Source organism: Gossypium hirsutum, chromosome D08 (assembly GCF_007990345.1).
Source record: "Gossypium hirsutum isolate 1008001.06 chromosome D08, Gossypium_hirsutum_v2.1, whole genome shotgun sequence".
NCBI lineage: Eukaryota > Viridiplantae > Streptophyta > Magnoliopsida > Malvales > Malvaceae > Gossypium > Gossypium hirsutum.
Window position 1 is genome coordinate 18,722,649 of NC_053444.1, and position 22,099 is coordinate 18,744,747.

At 33.7% G+C, this 22,099-nt stretch overlaps 1 protein-coding gene across 1 annotated transcript; it reads right to left on the reverse strand.

The window, feature by feature from the left end:
* Positions 1-14,607: 14,607 nt before the first annotated feature.
* Positions 14,608-20,765, reverse strand: LOC107912814 (mitochondrial outer membrane protein porin 4). Its single transcript, XM_016841157.2, has 7 exons — positions 20,441-20,765; positions 19,850-19,922; positions 19,249-19,316; positions 17,798-17,908; positions 17,551-17,637; positions 16,927-17,135; positions 14,608-15,236 (listed from the first exon to the last, which is right to left on the reverse strand). The coding sequence occupies exons 2-7, from the start codon at positions 19,893-19,895 to the stop codon at positions 14,936-14,938; spliced, it is 822 nt and encodes a 273-aa protein (XP_016696646.2). The 5' UTR covers positions 19,896-19,922; positions 20,441-20,765; the 3' UTR covers positions 14,608-14,935.
* Between the last annotated feature and the right edge of the window lie 1,334 nt (positions 20,766-22,099).

The window sequence follows — 22,099 nt, forward strand, 5'->3', positions numbered from 1 at the left end:
ATAGGCATGTTTAAGGAAGTTGTGAATAAATGGGTTTGAGGTGCCTTGTATGGCATATTGGTTGAATGATCTTGGACTATTGAATTGGTTATTTCATGTAGGTTTTGGTCATGTTTTGATGTCTTGTTTATGTGCTCAAAAAGGCCTATAAATGTATGCATGATTTGGAGTAGAAAATGGATTGTTTTTGGCCAAATTCATGTCCACATGGCCTGAGACACGTGCATGTAACTTAGTCGTGTGTGACACACAGCCTGGCGATACGGTCATGTGTCCCCTATAGGTTTTATTGCATTCAAGTTAGGCTATTACATGGCATAGCACACGGACGTGTGGAGCTATTTCGAGAGTTACACGGCCTGACACACGGGTGAGGGCACAATTTTTGTTTGTTTCCAAAAGCACTCGCAATAATTCCTTTTGTTTTGGAGTTTTACTCCAACTTAAAATATTGTATTAGCGCTTGGGTGATTGTCTGGAACAAGGGAATTAACATCTCCCCTAGAAAAATTTGTGACTATTATGGCGTCTTATTTTACAAAAATGATGAAATTGAGGAAACGAATTTACAAATTCATCGTAATGTTGATATGGATGCCTTTTTAGCCTATTTTATTGAAAATATGAGAGAATGGAAAAGGGAACCGTACAAGAATTTTCCTCTATCTTTCAATCAAGTAATTATGTTCCCACTAGCCAAAAGATGGATGCAATTCATTTGCACCCGAATTAGCCCTATACTTAATACTAACATGGTTAACATCTTTCAAGCTATATTGTTGTTTTCAATTTTATAGCATAAGCGAATCTGCCTAGGAACATGGATTCTCAAGGAGATGAGGAAATGTGTGGTGGATGGAAGGTCAGTATTTATTTCCCCCACCTAATTACGAATTTATGTTGTAAAGCGAGGATGGTGACGGAATCGACCAAGCAATTCCACTGCCCTACACGGAGCATAATTGGCGACTCCACTACCCATGGAATTGAACTAGAAAGAATAAGAGAGAATAAGAGAGTAGGAACTTTAAATCAATTTGTTGGAAATCTAAAAATCAATCGATTTTTTGCAAAAATAACAAGTAGAAAGAATAAAATATTAGGAACTTTAAATCGTAAGTGATTGATGATGTTGGAGACTACACGATTTGCTTCATTGCGGTGTTTTCGTTCCCAAACTAATGGAAGAAACTTAAAAATTAGAAGAGAAAAAATAAAAACTAACGAAGCCAAAGCAAAAAGATGAAAATATTAGAGAGAAAATTAAGAGGAAAATAGAAAGAAAGATGTTTAAATGGGGTTAGGGTTTGCAAATGAGGAATATGTGGGGACTTTTTGGGGTTTTGGGTTTTACTGGTGAAAACACATGGGTTGCGATACCCAAAACAAGTATTTTGCAAAACCCAATAGGGGTATCGTGATACTGAGGTTGGGTATGACAATATCCTTGAAATTTTTTAACTTCAAATTTTAAAACTGTATAGGGTATCACGATACCAAGGGATTGGTATCACAATACCACTGTATGGTAAGGCCAAAATTTTATTTTGAAACTACTCTGGATATCGCGATATTTAGGGGTCAGTATTGCGATATCCAAGAGAGTTTTGGCCTTCCCTTGAAACTACCCGGGGTACTATGATACCACTTTATGGTACTAAGAAATTTCCTAATTTTTCATCCTAACTCCCAACTACACAAAAATTTAACCTACAAAATAATAAAATTCAACAAGCAACAATTTTAAAACCTACACTAACAGAAAAATTAAACGGAGTCTATGCTCGAATCATTTAATTATTTACAAGTTCAATTTAATTGCCTAAGGGTGGATTTCAAATAATCTTCAGGGTGATCTGTTATGTAATCAAAGTGATGTTTGCTCAGTGTCTTCTACACTTTGATGTGCCTCTTGTTCTTCGCTTGACGGAGGCCACTCGAGGATCGCCAAGATATCTTAACTTTATTAAGATTTCTAATCCTTCTTGGTGTTGATTTTAGCCTTGAAATTTCACACCACTTCACACAAGTTGCAAGGTTACTAACATGAGAAAATGACAGATTAATGGCTTTGCACTCGTACCCCAGAGAGGGTGACATTTCCTTAGAGCTGTTGTCAGAATTGACACACCTAAAGACTTTTACCTCCCCACCGATCTCCATAGTCAATTCCCCTTTTCCTACATCGATGGTGGCTCTAAAGGTCACCAGAAATGGTCTCCCTAATAGAATTGGTATCTCCAAGTTTTCCTAATATAGATGAGTGCGGAACATGATCGTAAGTTTGTCCAAGTAGTGAATTTAACTTAGGTCTCTAGATATTCGGAAAGAAACTTGGATTTTGACACAACCTGAAACGCAAACGAATTAAAAAAAATTAAAGAAAGCAATTAAAATATATAACTAAGATAAATAAAATAGAATAATAAAAAAAGATAATAAAGAAGATAGATGGAAAAGATGGAACGTGGCATATAAAATTCCTAAGGAGCTTTGGAAATAAGAATAATCTACAACCCCCTTCAAATGGCTCTAATTTCTCCTCCAAGAAAGAAAACTTGGAAAGAAAAAGTTTGAAAATGATTCTCACAATCTGGAAAGATTGTTAAAACTCTTCTATAAGAAAACGTCAGAGAAATTCTTAAAAAGAAAACTCAAAGAGAATTTTATTAACTCAAAGTGAATAATGAATGAATTGATTGAATTGTGTATAATGCAAAGACCTTTATATAGGCTAGCTAAATAAATCTAAATAAAACTCTTAAGTATACTAGAACTCTAATTAACCTAAATAAGAAGTAGTTTTAAACTAAATTTTCTTGTTGACATAAAACTCCTAAATAACTTAAAATACTTCATAATCATCAAAAAGTTTAAAATAAGAAAATAAGAAAATAATAAGATATGATAAATACAATATTGGGCACATATATAATAAAAATTCAACCTAAAATATGAACCCAATATGGTTTAAACTCGAACTAAAAGCATGAAATACGTAAATTTCATAATAATCCCCTCCAAAAATTTTGTCCACGCAGTCTTCACTAAAACACTCATAACTTGAGTTCTCGAACTCAAAATTGTGTGATTCAAAGTGCGTTTCGAAGCTAAGGGATAGTTATTCAAACTCTATAAATACATATTAATCCATAAATACCTAGATCTCATCCAAAAAATTTTCGCAAGTTGACTAATCTTTTTAACTTGAAAATTGATAGCTTGATTGAATTAACTTTAATACATTTCACCCATTCTGTGCATTTATCATTCCTCATTTCATCAAAAGATTCATCCTCACATAATAGCTTTGATCAAATCTTGGTTTTATTTGCTTGACCTTTGACCTTGTTATTGGGCCTTGAGGTAGTGTAAGCTCATCACATCCATGGGCCTGAAATGGGCCTTGAGACTTGTATCACTTCCTCAAAATCCAACACTATAAAGGTTATTGAAAGAATGAATTGTTGGAATCTAACTAACATATCCTCAAGGACTCTCTTGGCACTGACTAATGAACGGTCAGCTAACTGCAAACTCACTGTGGTCCCTAACCATAACTTACGATAAATTGATAGAGACATAAGGTTAATACTAGCCCTAAGGTCGCAAAGGGCTTTTCCAAAGTTCACCCTTCCTATCTCTATTGATATGGTGAAACTACTTGGGTCTTTGATTTTTGGTGGGACTTTCCTAGACATTACAACTCTACATTCGCCATTTAGAGCAATTTGTTCCCCTCTTGTTATTTTTTTTTCCTTCTAGACATCAATTCTCAAAAGAATTTGGCATATTCGGGCATTTTTTCTAGGAGTTCAAGTAAAGAAAGGATAACATTTAATGCCTTAAACATATTGATGAAACTTAGAGACTCCTCGCTTTCTCTTTTCTTACTTTCTTCTAGCCTAGTCAAGAAGGGTGCATGTGCTTGGCTAGGCGGTATGGTTGGCCTATCCTTAGGCTTAGGCTATTTTGGTTCAACTTTCTCTTCTACACTCTCTCCCACTCTATCTCTAACACTATGAGTGTTAGTGTTGTTTTCCTTCTCTCCTACCTCTTCCTCACTTACTGTTTTAACTAGTTCCTTAATCACTACTCTGGATCAGAGAGTAATAGACTTGGCATGTTCCTTCCCTCCTTTTCTGAGTTGGGCTCAGTGTTTCTAGGTATACTAGATGTGGCGTTGTTTTGCAACACATAAAGGATTTGGTCCAATTGACCTTGCATTTGGTGCATGTTCGCTTGCATCGAATGCATTCCTTCTTCAAGTTTACTCACTCAGATGGGTATAGGAGGGTCACTACAACAGGCGAGCTTCCTATTGACCTATTGAGGTGACTTATATGGCTACGCGGGTTGGTACGAAGGGTTAGGTGAAGGTTCATTGACGTAAGCCACTCATTGATTGGAGGTTCCCCCTTGGTTCCTTCCCCACTTAAGACTAGGGGGACCTCACACCCTGAGTTATAGGTGTTGGAGTTCAAATTATACCTCACATTCCCTAGGTAGTTTACCTTAGCATAAGTATTGTCGTGAAGGTTGGCCCAACATGCGCTTTCATTTTCGTGCCTTATATTTGCATTTGTTAGAATGGGCTAGTTGGGTATTTGCAGTCGAGTCGAGCTAACTTTGAGGTTTTTAAGCCTCTCGAGGATTGGTTGAAGCTTGTCCTCGTTGCCAACCATATTTATGATCAACTACTTAGCCTGGTATATGAATAATTCAATCGGTCACATACTGGAGTTCATTTCCATATCTTTGATTAATTGACATCCCTCAGTGTAAGTTTATGACATGAACGCCCTAGCAGACGACCCATTGAGAATCGATTGCAAGTTCTCATTAAACCCATTATAAAATGTTTGCAATTATAACCAATCTTGCAAACCATGATAGGGGCACTTACGTAGCATTAACTTGAAGTTCTCTCATGCTTCATATAGTGACTCCCCCTCAAGTTGGCGAAAGTTTGTGATATCCATCCATAAATTCATGGTCTTGTTTAGGGGGAAATACTTGGCTAGGATTCAATTGGCCAACTCGTCCCACGTACTAATTAAATATATCTATTGTGAGTCTAACCGCATAAAAGCGTCGTCAATTAAAGAGAGGGAATAACTGAATACATATGGTGTCATCGGATACCCCGTTATACTTAAAGGTATCACATAAGGTTAGGAATCGCTTAAGATGTTGGTTAGGATCCTCGTTCATCGACCTCCGAAATTAAAAGTTCCCTTGAATCATTTGGATCATTATCAGCTTTATCTTGAAGTTTTTTGCATTAATCGCAGGACGATTAATGCTCCCTTAGACTGCGTCTAGGTTTGGCATGGCGTAGTCTCGTAACATGTATTGCTCTATTTTTCTTTCACGAAGTGTGGGTGCGCATTCCTCTACTCTCGGATTGTGAATCAAAAGATTGGCAATTGATGGGTCTATCGGTGGAGGTTGGGCCCCGCTCAGAAGTTGGGCCTTTCGAGTGTGTGTTAAGATCCTTTTCATTTCTAATTCGAATGGTATGATCCCGTTACTGATCCAAGTCATACGCTACCCCTGCAAAAGAAAAGAACACCAACGAATCAACAAATAACTTTCCAATAAAATAACAAACAAACACAATAAAAAAGAAATAGTGCATCTATAGACTTAGTTTTGGTTAATTATCTCCCTCAAATGCATGCAATAATCACATAAAAATCACTCAATCATCCATCGACTCCTTGACAATGGTGCCAACAACTTGATCACTTTTTCCACCTGTGTGTGAGCACTGAGGTGAAGAATCAACACTAAACAATCAAATATAATGCAATATTTGCAAGTGTGACAGATCAATTGTAATATTTGTAATGTTCAATGGAACACCCCGAGTATTCTAAGGATCGAACCCATAGGAGCCAAGGATTAAGTGATCCTTAAATGATTGGTATGCAATTAAGGAGTCTAGCTAACTACACACTGAGTGTAATATTACGACAGACGATAATTAAGGTTAATTATTCTAATTGTTTCCTAATTACTAACAAGGACTCGATTGTAACATAAGAAAAATTACAAAATTACAAAATTAATAATAGATAGCAGTTGGTTGACTTTCATGTTGTTAATTAATCTTCAGATTAAGGATCTAAATCGCATGCACTCCTAAATTGGCTTAATTTTACCAAGTTAGACAAATTAGTTTGCTTTATCTCTCGACCTCACCAAACTAATTTGGGACTATCAAATTGGTGCTCGATGAGATCTCCTATCAGTGTCACTCATCTAAATTTTCCTTTAGGGGCATCAACCCTAAGTTTTAAAGCCTATTCGATTTAATTTAGATTTTACGATTTAGTCCTTAAACCAAAAATTAACTAAACAACATTTTTATCAACCAACCATCTAGGATTTAGCTACTCATATCCACTTCTAAATAAGCAATTATCCAACATTCAAGCAAAAGAAACATCAAAGTAAACTCAAGAGAAAGTTGATAAAAACTCAAGCATTCTTGCAAAAACTTGAAGAAAACAACAATGACAGCAATGGTGGTAAATAAAAGCACAAAATATGAGATTTTTTCAGATAAAAATAAAATAAAGCTGAGTTGTATTAAAATTAAGGATTAAAGTGAAAATACAAAGAATTTTTAAGGTACTAAATAGCAATTAGCACTAAGCTACAGTAAACTTAACTAACTAACTACCTACTTAACTAAAAAAAAGAAAAGTTGAAGCTTAAACCCTAAAAAGATAAAGAAAGTAACTAAACCCTAAGCTAAAAAGATGATAAAAGTTGAAGAATGTGAAATTCTCTATTTCTCCTAGCCAAAAGATAGCTTTCAGCTAATTACAACCCAATTTTTGTTACCAAAATGCCCCTCAGTGTCTAATTTTGATTGGTGTTGATGTTGGACAAGGATTATCCTTGCACTAATATTTTGTCTCTGCTCGACAAGGGTATCAAGATATCTAGGCTCTAGTATTACGATACCCACGATAGTTTTGAAATGAAGGATCCTTGGGTGTCTCAGTATCTCAATACCCATGGCTAGTATCGTGATACCACTAATGATGGCCTCAGTTCTTCTCATTTTAACACTATTAGAGGTATCACAACTTTCATGCTTCGATATCATGATACCCCATTCTAGGTGATGTTTCCTTCATGTTCGAGTCACCATCGACTTCCTACAACACTCAATCCACTCATTAGGTTCCCTATGGCGCATTTGGCCAACTCGGGTTTCAAAAATAGCTTAAATCACAAAAAATCACTTATTCAAGCAAAAAGCTAAAACTAAATAAAAACATAAAAAAGACATCCAAATTGTTTGAGAATAAGCTCTTCAAGTGTAATGGAGAGCCTAATTTGATGCTTCAAATTACGACATATCAATTACTACATAAATAATTGAAGTTAAAATTGAAAATTAAATTAATTAGTCATTGTGGTTTTAGTAAACAAGTTAATTAAATTTGTTTACTCATATATTCTAGTATGATAAAGTAGTAATGACTTTAATAGAATTAGAATTTAATTTAATTAATTAGTATTTTGGGAATAGAAAAAATTTATTGGGTTGGTTTAATTATATATGAGTTGGTTTAAAACTCTGATAACACATATAATTTTATTCAATACATTAGACAAGTCCACTTGCCCATCCCATATAAGATGGGGCAACAGCCTTAGTGTAATAACCCGTTTTCAGTGATGTCAAAGATAGTAGTTTTAAGACCATAATTTAGATGAGTAAATTATTATTTTATTATTTATTTAATGTTTTTGAGATTATATTAAGGTCATATTAAAATTTCGTTAAGAAATTTTGATGTTTAAAGGGTTAATTAGGTAAAAAGGACTAAATCATAAAAAGTGTAAAAGTTGAGTTCTATTAGCTAAAGAGGTCTAATAGCTATGAAATCTTAAACTAAAGGACTTGAATGGTAAATAGATCATTAAATGAGTTAGTGGATAGTTATGGATAAGGTTTTATTGAAATTTTGATTATTTTTAAAGGGTAAAATGGTAAATAAAGTTAAAAACAAATAGGCTAAAATCATCATCTTCCTCACATTTGTTTTTTCTTAACTAATTATTTAATACAGGGATAGCTAGGGTTCAGCCAAGCATTGTTTTCACTTACATGGTATGTGCTCAAGTCTCGTTTTTAATGATTTTTATATTTTTGAGTTCGTTTTAGTTTAATCTAGCTAGCCCGGGGATTAATTTGCAAGATTTTTAAAGGTTGAGGGACTTTCCATGGATGTTTATGAATGAGTTTTGATTTTAGTTGATAGATTATGAATCCTTGTTGAAAAATAAACATGTTTTGTTAAATAATTTTTGATGAATTTTGGAATTAGGGATTAAATTGTTAAAGGTGTAAATCTATAGGTTTTGTTGTGAAATGTTGGCATTGATGAGTTAATTCAAGGTCTTTTGTAACATTGGTTAACATGGATTTAGGTTAAAATGGTTAGATTTTAAGTTATGAGCTTAAGGAATAAATTGTGAAAAGTTAAAATGTTAGGGAAAAAAATTGTAATTTTGCATAAATATGAATTATGGATTAAATTGAATTATATAAGTAATTAATTGAATGAAAAAAATTATTTAGATCAAGATAAACCACATACGAACTTAGATCGAGGAAAAGCAAAAGCTTCGGATTACCTCGACTAAACTACTACGCCTCTAATTATCGAGGTAAGTTCGTATGAACTGTAATCATATTAATGATAGCTAAATTGAATGTTTACTATATTTTTTAATATAAATGAATTATCATATAAATGTATCAATGCTATAATGAATTGACAGCTATTAAGTCCCAGTTGAACCTTAAGAATTCTTAGGATAAAAATGACATGTCATTAGGGATTTCAAGTTTCGAGCGCTGGTTTTGAATGTCCTACCGATGGCTGAGGTCCTACAATTGTTGTGGATTCTCCATAGCTCGTATGAGTAGCATCGTGTAGCTTACATTCCGACCCACAACTCGTGTGAGCATTGATGTAAAGGAAAGGTTACGGTTATATGTAAAGGCACACTATGTGTGAGCTTTCCCAAGTATCTGATGTAATTCTAGATGGTTCAATAGGTAAGAAAAGGAAATGAAATGGTAAATATGCAAATGGAATGAATCATGATCTCATGAAGATATTGATGAGTTAAATGACATGTTTATATATGGAAACTACTTATCTTATGGTTGAATTCATTTGTATCATGGAAAGTATATTAACTTGTGAGTTGGTGATGTTGTATATGCTTATACTAAGCTTATGACATTGGTATTGACTTATGATTATTCTATGAATTGTATAAATGAAATGGTACGTTATGTTTTGGGTTTATACGAACTTACTAAGCACTTGTTGCTTACGTAGTTCCTTTCCTTTGTTTTATAGATTATCGAAAGCTCGATCGATTGGAAGCTTGTCGGAGACCTATCACACCATCCAGCAATCAATTCGGTAGATTTTGAGTATTCTGGCTAAGGTTTATGATGGCATGTATAGGATGTTTTGTAGTGATGATTTGGTGTGTTTATGCTTTGAATATTATGTTTTGTTTGGTGCACTTTAATGCCTTACCAAGTTATGTCATTTTGGTCACTTTCAAATGGTTGTATATAAGGTTCTTTTGGTATGTTTTTAATGGCTTGATAATGGTCATTTGTGATATGCTTTGGTAGGTATTTGAACTAGATTTTATGCATGAAGTAAGGTAATATTGGCATGTTTAGGTCAATGATGTTTGGATAGAATTGTGGTGTCTTTAAATGGCATATTGGTTAGGTGAATTAAGTTGTTTGAAATGGCATGATGTGTTTTTCAATGACGCTTTAGTCCCTTGAAAGTGTGCACAAATGGTTTGGTTGGTTATGGATGAATTGGGTATGAAATGGTTTGATTTTAGGTAAATTTTGGGTTCACACGGCCTGGGACACGGCCGTGTGTCATCTGAGAATTTCTTAGGGTTCAAGTCAGTGAGTTACACGGCCTAACACACGAGCGTGTGTGGCAACTCAGAGAGTTACACAGCCTGGCACACGAGCGTATGACACAATCATGTGACCTTACTTAGTGAGTTACACGGGTGAGGACACGGGCTGGGACATGACCGTGTGTCCCTTGTTCGAAAGTTACACGACATGGCCACATGGCCGTGTGACCCCCTGTTTTCCAATTTTTGCAAATTTTTCTTAAACTTTCCGTTTTGTTTCAAATTAGTCCCGAATTACCTCAAAGATATTTTTAATGACTCGAGGGCTCGATTTAGGGACAAAATGTATGTGATTGAATGGTTTATAATATATTTAAATTATTGAATGTTATGATGTTTAAATATTTTCGATTGTAAGGTAATGTTTTGTAACCCTAGTCCGGCGACGGAGACAGGTTAGGGGTGTTACACTTAGTTCCCAAAACAAGGGTGCCACCATTCATACATATTCCTAGTAGGGAATTATGTGTATTTTTTTAATTAAAATTTTATTATTTTGTTTATACGTATTCTACTAATACTCATATGATTTTCTTTATAAATAGAGATTATTGGCTAAGTAAAAAACACGCCACTTTAAACACGATACTTTGTCAACATTTTGTGAGATTTATTTCCCTAAATAAATTCTAAATATTTAGATAGTTCATGTTTCGGTTTCTAGCCTTTGAGAGATATGAATATTCCCACTAAGTATCGATAAAGTTGTCATAAGTCTTCATTTGTTCGCCATTTGAGCCTGCACTCTAAGTAAGCCTAGGTTCAAGAACAACAGAGAAGATTGTGTTGGTAAAAAGTCAAGAACATACTTACCGCTTATTTCAAAATGCAAATATGAATTTGGTAAAAAAAATTATTGTTATAAATATTACAACCACTCAGTTTTAGAAAATTTTAATTTTTTTTGTCGTGCATCAAAATTGTTTTCTGAACTAAAATTTTCCAACAATTGATTTTAACTCTATTATGTTTAATGTTAATAGAGGCAATAAGTTTGAGCCCCTCTAAGTTCCCATAATTTTGTTTCCACACTAGTGGCACAAGGGATATGCCTAAAAGAACCAATGACCCGATTGCCTCTAGTGCCTCTGGTGCCTCGAATCAAAGTCCTTGCACCCCTGTTCTCGAGTTGCCAATAAAAGAGCCATCTAAGATCAATTTAAACCATTCAGGGGGAAGGTGTTTCCGAAAGATTACAATAATGGTGGGAATGGGAATTCTTTTAGTAGCCAAGGCAACTACAAAGAATTATACTTCTTACACAATAGTTTTAGAACAAAGAGAATCATTAAAGGGTTTGCTAGTAAAGAAAAAAGAGTAGATAACGAGTTTTTGGAGAGGTTAGTATTGAGTATGTTCCACAAATTTCGACTAACAAGGAAAATGAAAAGAAAATACTTAGTTGTTTCAAAGTGGTTTAGGCACATGTGACAAAGATCTTGGATGTTGATGCTTTCCTTGCACAAAAGGGAGCTGATAGGTAAGATGCTATGAAAACATTCTCAAATAAAGAATTTTAGTATTTTTTGGGGGCCGAGGGGTGATCAGCCCATACACACTCACATACAAAGCAACAAATGTGATCAATACTATTCACAGTTAAGGCACGATTTTACTTCAAGCATGACATCATCAAATTATAATATAGTAGTTACAATAGAACACTTAGGTAAGTACTTCAAATATCGTTCTTCCACAGGAATTGATAAGAGAAAATTTACATATTAATTAGTCATAAAATGACAACTAGCCTACTTAAATCAAATTTCAATAATGTCAAACGATTAAGAAGTCTATTGAATTAACCTACTTCTAAAGTATGAATTACCTATAGTTCCTAAAGCCTCTTTCTTTATTAGAAAATGCAAGAGCATTAAAGCGACAGTTAATTAATTAGTTAATTCCTCATGAAGTACTCCCATATCTCAATCTTATCAGCTACCACTTTTAATTAGAAATTTCCTCTTAATCTCATCCTAGGTTAAAAATTACTATCTAATATCTCCTCTCGATCTCACCTAGACACATAGCTCACCTTTCGGTCTCACTACTTACTATGAGTAAGTTAATAATTACTTAATAGATTCTCCTTTCGATCTCACCTATCCAAATATTGCACTAAAGATGTCAATTTTAGCTTACTAAACTCATTAACATAATCAAGCAATTGATATAACCAAAACAACATGAATACATCATTTAAAATTAACATCATAATCAACCATCAAGGCTATTTAGAACCACATCAAAGAACAATTCCAAATTTCCATTCTAAACATAGATTAGAGCTGGTTTTTCCTTATGGCTTCGCTAAATTAATGGTGAAGTTTGATTTTCATGCAAAAAATTCTTGTTATGAAGAAAGGGTTAGGGCTGGTATTTTCTTATACCTTCTCTAAACTGATGGTGGAGTTTGATTTTCAATTGGTTATAAGGGAGATTAAGAAAAGAAAAGCCTCATTGAGGGAATGGGATTGTTTAGTCTTTGCTATAGTGGATGCGTGTACAACCTTCAGATAATTCGAATTGGATGTTAATAGAACTTGCTAGATGTGAGTGTGATGTTGGCTCTTTGAAATTTTAACTAGAGTGCTTCTCTATTGCTATATGTAATCTGAATTTTCGTTAGTAATGAAAATGCTTTTCTATTAAAAAAAATAAAAGATGCATCTCAACTTCTTGTCATTAGCTAAAACTTTATTATCTCAATTCATTCAATTTTATGTAAATCAAGCTCCTCCATTAGATTTCACACCCTTTAATAATATTAGTGATGTTATTATATTTGGTATAATTTCATATACCTTCATTTTGCAACTTAAAATCATATGCAAACCCAAAAAAATAGTAGTCCATATAAGAGTATCATACTCGTGTAGCATTTTTTTATTTTTTATATTAAAATTAATTTATTAAAGGGTATATTGATTTTTTTGATTTTTTTTACATTTTTTATAAAAATAAAATAAAATTAAATTAAAGGGTATACTAATCACTTTAGCATTTAACATTTTTGGACTTTTATTCTTTAAAAAAAATTATTGGAGGGCATATTTGTCATCTGAGACTTTTTCTTATGTTATTGCAACACTTATTCCTCTAAATCAAATTCATGAATTATATTACAATATTTATTTTATTTTATTCTATTCAATTATAATTTTATTTTATTTCATTTCAGTGAACCAAACTTGTTATAAGTGTCTCTCATTGAGAATGGATGATGTTATAAGAATAAAAAATTAGGGGGGGAGAAGGAAGTAAAAGGATAGCATGTGACGATGACGATAATCGGTATCTGTATAGGCTGAGGCTCCAATCAGCAGTTTTGTTTTTGTTGATTTAGTTTAGACAAGTGACAGCCTAATTAAGTCGCATAGTTTTTATCCAAAGAGAATCTTTTTTGGGTTTGTCTCTGTGATGCTTTTGTATGATTGAGTGGCATGCATGGCATTGGCGGCATGCAACAAGCCTAGTGGATTTGATGCCAGCCAACCCACTTCCTCCTCATCTCCTCTCAGGGCCAATTCTTCATTGCTTTTGAAAAATATTTTTGAAAAATGCTATGAAAAAGTACTTTTGAAAAGTGCTTCTGAAAAGTTTAGTTTAAAATTTGAGTGTTTACCATTGCTGTCAAAAAGTACTTTTGAGAAATAAAATGTCCATTTTAGACATGTTATTATCAAGTAACAAATATGCATTTAAATAATATTTAAATTAGTTAATATTATTATATTTTAGTAATAATATAAAAAATTATTATAACTTGTTAATATTTTAATATATGAAATATAAATTGTAAATATTTTTAAGTAATAAATATTAATTATTTATAAATTTTAATTAGAATATATAAACTATATTTTAAATATTTAAATATAACCATTAAATATTTGTAATTAGTATTTTAAAAAATATTTTTATTTTAATTAATGATTTTAACACAATTGTAATTAAGCACCAAGAAAAAAAAGAAAAATATTATGTTATTGGAGGGGTGAAAAAGTAATTAAGCACCAAAAGTACTTTTGGAGAGGAAAAGCTAAAATTTTTAGCTTCTCCTTTTCAGCTCCTTCTGAAAAGTTAAAAATTTTAGCCAAAAGCAGCTTGTTCTTCACAGCTTTTCTTTCAAAAGTGCTTTTGGAATCAGAAGTACTTTTTTTAAACAATGAACTCAGTCTCACAAGTAACTACAAGTAAAGCTAACCCAATAAGCAAAAGCAAATCCCCGCATTACTTGTTGTGTGGGAAGATGGTAGTGTGGGAAGAGTCAAGAGTCAGAGATATTAGAACTTTGAAGGAACGGTGACATTATGATGATGATTCCCGCATAAACCAAACCAACAGCAACACTCGCAATAACACTGTTAAATTTGCAGAGATTCTTCTCAGGCCTAAGCCACCCCCACATGCTTCTTCTGCCTACCCTGTTTTATTTTTTTGTTAATTCAAAAAGCATGCAACCCATTCATAACAGTTCCCCCAAAATAGGAAATTCAGAAGGAAATTGTTAAAGATCAAAATATACATACGCTTGGATGAAATTGTAAAAGCTTGGCTGCTACTCACTGCACTGAGCACGGAAATCATGTGTAAAGAAAAAGGCAGTTACTTCAATAAGGCATTGTTGACCACAAATCTGGGAAGTTCAATACAACATTAGGGGAAACACCCCCTACCATCATACGACATGAACATTAGAAGCATTCAGCAACAAAAACTGCTGTGCAATTATCCTCATAAAATTTTGGCAAATTTGGGTTCAATTCTCCCACCATTGTTCTGGTGAAAACATTCATCAACTCAGTATCTGAACAATTTTCTTTTATAATGTTTCGATACAAAATAATCTGGGTGAATAACAACTCTCCCAAGGGTTCGGGGAAAAGGTCAAATCAAAATTTAAAAATATGGAATCCAAAATGAGACCTTCCCGTCAAGGCTCGAGAGCAAGGGCAAGCCCCATCTTAGGGGATGCATTTATGGCCTTTGAATCATACTCTGCCGAAAATGTTACAAGTGACTTGGGCCTCCATTCACGTTGGCACAGCATTCCAACCTTTCCATTGTCAGAGAACCGTGTTTTTACCACGGTAAAAGGATCCACAGCATGAGAACTTCCAATGGTGAAAGTGTTTTCGTAGGTGGAAAATCTATGAGCCATTTCAGCGGCAACACAAGTGAAGGGGTTGACAGAATGGATATAAGATGCCTTCAATGCCTGACCTTTATCAGTCCTAAAAAAGAAAACATTCATTCAAAAATTGACAGCAAGGCTTTTATGGCAACGCAAAAGAACTTAAAGCAACAAGAAAAGGAGCATAAAATGCTGACAACTAATCTGATAAGCTACAGGAAGATGGCTAACACATCGGCTGAATTTAACCTACAGAAACTAAAATGCTTCTGATCATTCTAACTGGTAAAAAATTGTTCATCATAGTCCCAAGGAAATAGTGTTCATAAACTTTCTGTGACTAACTAGTTATTCAAGTCATGGTTCCCATGCATGTTAGAATCAATCCAAACTGCTTAGCACTCTTGTTTTTGCCTCTTTCAATTGATAACCTTAAGCATCATCTTTCAATATATCAAATGAATCAAAATACGGTTTACCATAATAAACGATTAATCTTTACATCCTTCTCAAAGTTCCATGCAATACACGAAATACTGCTTTTTCTTTTTTCTTTTTCTAATATCAGAAAATGCCACTACTGAGAGCACATTCTGTATTGCTATTTCATCATGATGCAGAAAATAGAACAATAAGATCAACTTCAAAGGAAGCTAAAGGGATTGTGGTATTCTAAATGTCAAAGTTTCATTTGGATCATTGAGTGTCAATCTATACATGTTAGGTAACTGACATTCTCAATATGCAAAGGACGTCTCTGGAACTACAAAGAAAAATACGGAGCTGATAAGGCAGGCACATCAGCATTCAACTCAATGCCAATCAGTAGGCTATCCTTTCCTTTTTCATTTTTTTTCTTGCTATCCTTCAATGCAAATCAGTCCCAATTACTTGCATGTGGGAAATAGGATCGCCCTTTTTCTTTCTCACAAATCGCAGTGTCCCTAACTCCAGCAGCCCCTTAACTCTCTCTCTCTCTTCCCCCAAATCTATACAGGACATACAAACTTCTTAGCTAAAAATACACATGCGATAGAGGTTTATACGTCAATTGGTTGTGATTCTTTTATTCAAAAGTTTGCAGTGATTGCTGGAGGTGTATAAGCTAGCAGACTTAATCCCATTTAATTTGACCAAAGTGCGCAGAAACTGGGAAAAGTCAAGAACTTTTTTTGCCCAAAACAGTTATCTGACAAATAAATTAACTCTGTTGGTCTTTTACTGAAACATTTGGACTGGATTTGTTACATATGAAGTTTGTGCAGCTGGACAGCAAAAATCAAAATTTAGAGATCAGGAAGATATTTTTGAAAAGTCCAATAACTATTAGTAGATACCCAAATCTAAAGTATTTGAGGCTTCTCTGAAACCTTTATAACAGCTAGGATCATATTGCATGCAAACAACATTTAGGTTCATCTTAATCCAACTTTAGATTTTTTTTAAATGCTAACAAGAAGTTATAAAATAACTGCTTGTGATGTAGCACTTGTCAACTCAACTGAAGCCTGAAGGTATCAGAGCATAAGAAACACAGCTGCATGCTCACCTAAAAGAAATTAACTAAGTTACTTGGACTCAGGTGCGAGTGTCGGATATGGGTATGTACCCGACATGGGTATGGTTAGAGTTTTCTAAAATTGTCCATGTATTTGGAGTATTCTTGGAGACCATATCCCTATATGTGTGTTGGGCATGGGTGTCAGATACGGGTACTTCAAGAAAAATGAAAAGTTTGAGAAACATAAGAAATAAATATCTCCCAAGGTAGATGATCTAAAAGTACTTACAGCAAAAGAGCAACAGAGAAATCTGGCTTGTTCAAGTTGATCCCAGCAGTGTACTCGGTAAAAGAAGCAGAAGCTGTATCAAATCCAATTTCACCACCCAAAGCAAGCTCCTTGCTGCCAATTGTTGCTGAAAGCTCCAATAGGGGAGTTGGATTCAGGCCAATGCTAGAATCAATGGCAGCATGAGGATGAAGATATTGGACATCCAACTGAGATATGAAGCATAGAAAAAGTCAGAGATCCAGTTTCTAAAAGCAACCGCCGATGATCTTTCTTTTGAATCAACTAGGAAATTGGAGCAAATTTTCCGTCAAACCGATTTACTTTCATAAATTAACTTTTTCCAGATAAAAAGGGCACTCAGAAAGTAGAACTAGGTACCATGCATAAAAAGGATCCATAATAAAACAATGATCATATCAACTGCAGCCTTGGTAAAATAGGTAGTAAGGAAGAGAATTGGAATGACCAGCAGTCAGCATAAACACAATCCCCACCCACCACATGAAAAATGCATAGCTAGCAAATACATATGTAAAACATAACCACACAGTGGGATACCTAAGTTACTATGTGAAATTAAGACTCATTTTCCATATATACTGTTAACATTAATGCACTGACCTTGCCAGACTTGTGATCAGGTATCCTGAAACTTAGAGCAGCTTTGGAACATGGCCAGACATCATTGACAGTCACTTTTGTAGACACCTGCAGAAAGATAAATAAAAATGAAGAGGAAAAGGGACAGAGTTATTGGGGATTACATAATCAAGATTTAACAACTTCCAAATACAAACATGCGATACATTAAACTGAATCACAAATATGGAGAAGTCACAAAAACATGGAAAAGAGAAATTTTTCATACATTAGAATAGGTATCAACTTTCATATCCACAGTAGTATTTCCACTCTTATACACAGTATTTATGTCACCAAAAAAATTTTGGTCCTTCTTGAGTCCTGTGGCTGTAAGTCCCTGCAAAACATTTTAAGTATGACATTAGATGACGTAACAATCAAATTGATTTACAGTTCAATATAGTAATTTATATAACAAAATAATCAATAAGAGCTCTTTTCAATTTTAAGGGAAGTTATCTGCAGTACTGTCTTTAACAATGTTAGAATCTACTGAAGGTAAAAGTGAATAAGATATTTAAACGTTGGCTTTTCTGCCATATCCAGTGCTCTTAGGCTATTTACATGTAAGGAGGCAGAAAACCACACCTGTGTCTATAAAATATCTGCTGGAAATGAACACTGATGAATAGAAAACAGGAGTGGATGTCAAACTAGTGCACTCCCAAGTCACCGGTTCAACAGGATAGTTCAGTTAAAGAAATATTAACTATTAAATGTTAGATGTAAGATGTAAGATTCTGATATTAAATAATAATTAGATAAGGTAATTAGTAAATAAAAATATGCATCTGGTTTACCAGTATGGTCTTTTATACATGATCATATAAGGTTAAAGGTTCAAATTTCAACAAATAAAAAAAGTAACAACAAAAGGTAATAAAAAGAGTTCTTTTTTCCCCTGATATTATCCTTTTTTTAGCCAGTCTTTACCAGTTAAACTGATTTGCAACTAGTTCACCAAACGCTCACTTTTTTTTTTTGTTAAATGTATCAGACTGGACAGACCACTTGTTCCCAGTTGAACAGTATAAACAGCCAGTTCCATCCCACTTTTTTAACACTTGCGAGTAGTAAAAGAAAAATGAAGATTAGTATGTAATACAAGGAACAGAATCCATGACTGTTTCAACTCATATGGGAAGAAAACAAACAGAAGATTAAGGAATTGAAGAAGGGGAAATTGCAAGGACAGAACATAAGTGATTTTTGTTACAACATCCACACAAAATTTTAAGTATGTCATCACCCATTTTAATGAAAACTTTCGCAACCCATAGTCACATGATAACTTAATTACCAATGTCATCCATTTTAACAACAGAGTAATGACTAGCAGAGAAAAGATTGAAATAATTATGAAATTAGGGGCTTCCTGTGTTTGATTCCTTCACATATACATGCACAACATGGACATACACAAGGAAGATTGCTTAACAGAAAGGAATTTATATCAGGCCAAACAAAGCATCCCAAGAGCACAATGTTCATATGTGAAAACCTAGATAATCATTCTGCTAATATTTACCAAACCAACTATATATTCTCAAGCCATAACATTTAGCAAAGCAAAATTTTAAGTTTTCAAGCACTTTAATCAAGCTCTGTCCAAGAATTTAGTAAACCAATAAAGCAGTTCAGTAAAAGGTTAAACAAGTTTTATAGGGGAAACATTACCATTCCCGTGGTGCTCAGCATTGAAAGAGTAAACTTCTGGTCAAAGTTGTAATCTTTTGTCAGGAGGTCTGCATAAACATATTTGGAAATAATTAGTCTATGAAAGCTAAAAGAAAATAACAGCAGGCTAATATGACAGACAAACAAGCAGCTACGATAAGTACTAACTAATAGTCATCAAAAGTTACAAATAGCAAGAGAAGTCCCCAACAGTCTCGGACCAAGAAAGGCAATTCATCACATCACTAACAGAAAAAGTAAAATCTATCTATTATCTTACTGAGGTAATGGTGCAAATGTTAATCCTCAGTGTACTAGTATAATAGTAATTAATTGTTTTGGTTATCTATCACAGAAATATATGCATTTTCTTTGGTTTATTAAGTGTTTGAAAAACCTAACTGCATTAATCTTTTCAATTCCTCTACCCAACCATTTTTTTTATGATAAGCAGCTTCCCAGCTTCATTACGCATCAAATCAGTTTGAGTTGCCAATAAAAAAATAACATCTGGTAAGATTATGACAAGTGCAAGCATACCAAACAGTATCGAAACATACAATACCGGACAAGAAAAAATAAAGGCACATGCAACTGATACCTTTGGCTTTTTTCCCCAGATCTACGAATGGTGCAGGTCCAGCCATCTTGATAGAAGGGCAATAAACCACAGCCTGAAATGCCATAAAGATATCATCATTACTTCAGCTCTGGAAACATTCTACTTGAGAGGAAATGAAAAGCAGGTGAATAAATTATAGAGCAAATGCATATGGGAAGATGATAAAACAATTTCTAGCTCAAAATTCATTTCACATGTCGTGTTTAGAAAAACCAAGCATTATTTTTATCCATGAAATCCAAACTTTTACTACTCAATTCTTCACAAGTATAATTTGCTTCCATATCCAAATGTAAATTTAGCTTTTTGCCAACAAAAAGCAAATGCCCAAATTATTAAAACAAGACACAGCTTTACAAGCACATTCAGGGCTGAAATGCTGTTAAAATAAACAAAGCAAGCAAGCAAGAAACCGAAAAGTTCCAAGAAACGAAGATAGTACGGCTCATATAAAAGACACAGAAATCAGACCGTAAGAACATAAGATTTCAATTAACACTCGCACCTAGATTGAGTACCAGAATCACTAAAACAATAACTTGAAGAATCAAAAAGGAAGAATGAACTTACAACAAAGATTTGAGAGAAGAGAGGATCAGCCACGAAACCGTGCAGCGGCTGCTACCAACACCGCTTTAGATTGTGTTTAATTGTTAAAACCAATTTTGTGTGTTGAAAATTTTTTGAAAGCGGAAGGGTCGAAGCGTGCAGACTCTCAATAGACGGTGAGGTTTTAGGTCAGTTTCTTAAAAAGCGTGATGCATCTTTGATTTGATTGGAGATTTTAGGTTCGATAGGCGTTGTGAGGTTAACATGTTATGGGCCTGTGACAGATTCTTTTGTCACCGTGCTGTGAGACTAAGAGCGAATATATCAAAATATTTCGTTATGCAAATGACGAGCTTGACCCAGGAAAAGATTTAAATAATCTTACTGTCGTAGAGTAAAGTTTTTCTCCTTAAATGAAATAAGAGTAAAATTAATCTAGAAATTCTATTGTACACATATGTGTTACAGAGTTAAAATTTTACTCTAATAAATCGTGTAGTAAAATGTAAGAACTTAACTTTAAATTCACTTAAGTTAGTTTTATTGTGACACACTACACTCAACTCAATCGTTGGATCCGATTATATGGCATTACATTATGTTGTCGAAGCAACTATACTAACTTTTATTTCATTTATCATTGTAACAAGAAATCAAAGAAATTAAATCTCATACATTTCCAACTATATTAAATAAAGTAACACTTGTAAACATGCATATTCATCAACTAATTGAGCATAGAAATTCTTCATCTAAAACCTTATAAATCAATTATCAACACATACGAAACCATAAAAATAGGTATTAAGTCTCAAGACTAAACCTAATTACATGTCATTAGTTATGACTATACATACAAAGTAATACAAACTTGACCGAGCTTAGATGAGCTATTAACCTTGGATGCTTTACAACTTCAATTGTCACATATCGAAATTGGGTTTAGAAGTTTTGAGGGTAATTTTGAAATTATGGCACGAAATGAGTTTGAAAATTCGGAATGTGGTAACCCGAAAATATCTTCGTCTATGACTTTAGAAAATTTGAACTAATTTATGAAAATAGTGTGAAATAGGCTTTAAATTTAAAAAGAGGGTTGTTTTGTAAAAGAGTTTAATTTAGGAGTAGTTTTAAAGCAATTATACCAAGTTTTAAAATCAACCCATATTTTCCCCTTTTCACCCTATTTTTGAGGTTAAAAAATAGTGAGAGAAAGCACCCTTCATCTTTTTCTTTTGTGTCGTTCATTAGGAAGAAAAAACCCCAAACCTTCATCCTTCAATTTCAATATTCAAAACTCCAATCCCTTTTCTATCATCTTCCTAGCATTAAAACACCCTTTGAAAACCAAGAAAAGCACAAAGAACACCTTTAATTTCCTTGTCATTCAACTTGTAGGTTTTCCGAATTTTCAATCAAACGCTTGTTTTCCCTTTAATCAAGGTAATGTTTCTTTTTCCTAATAGTTTCCTTATAAACTCTAGCTATTTAAATCGAGTTTTTATCTATTGAATCAAATGTTTTGTGTAAATGTCGAAATTTGGGACGTTAATAGTGAAATTCAGGATTTTGAATGAAATCAATGTTTCGAAGTATTTTCAACTTGTTTTAATGTGATTAGAAGGCTTCTAAACTCTCCTTAAAGTTTTGTTAAAAGTTTTTAAGGTTTTGCTAAGTTTT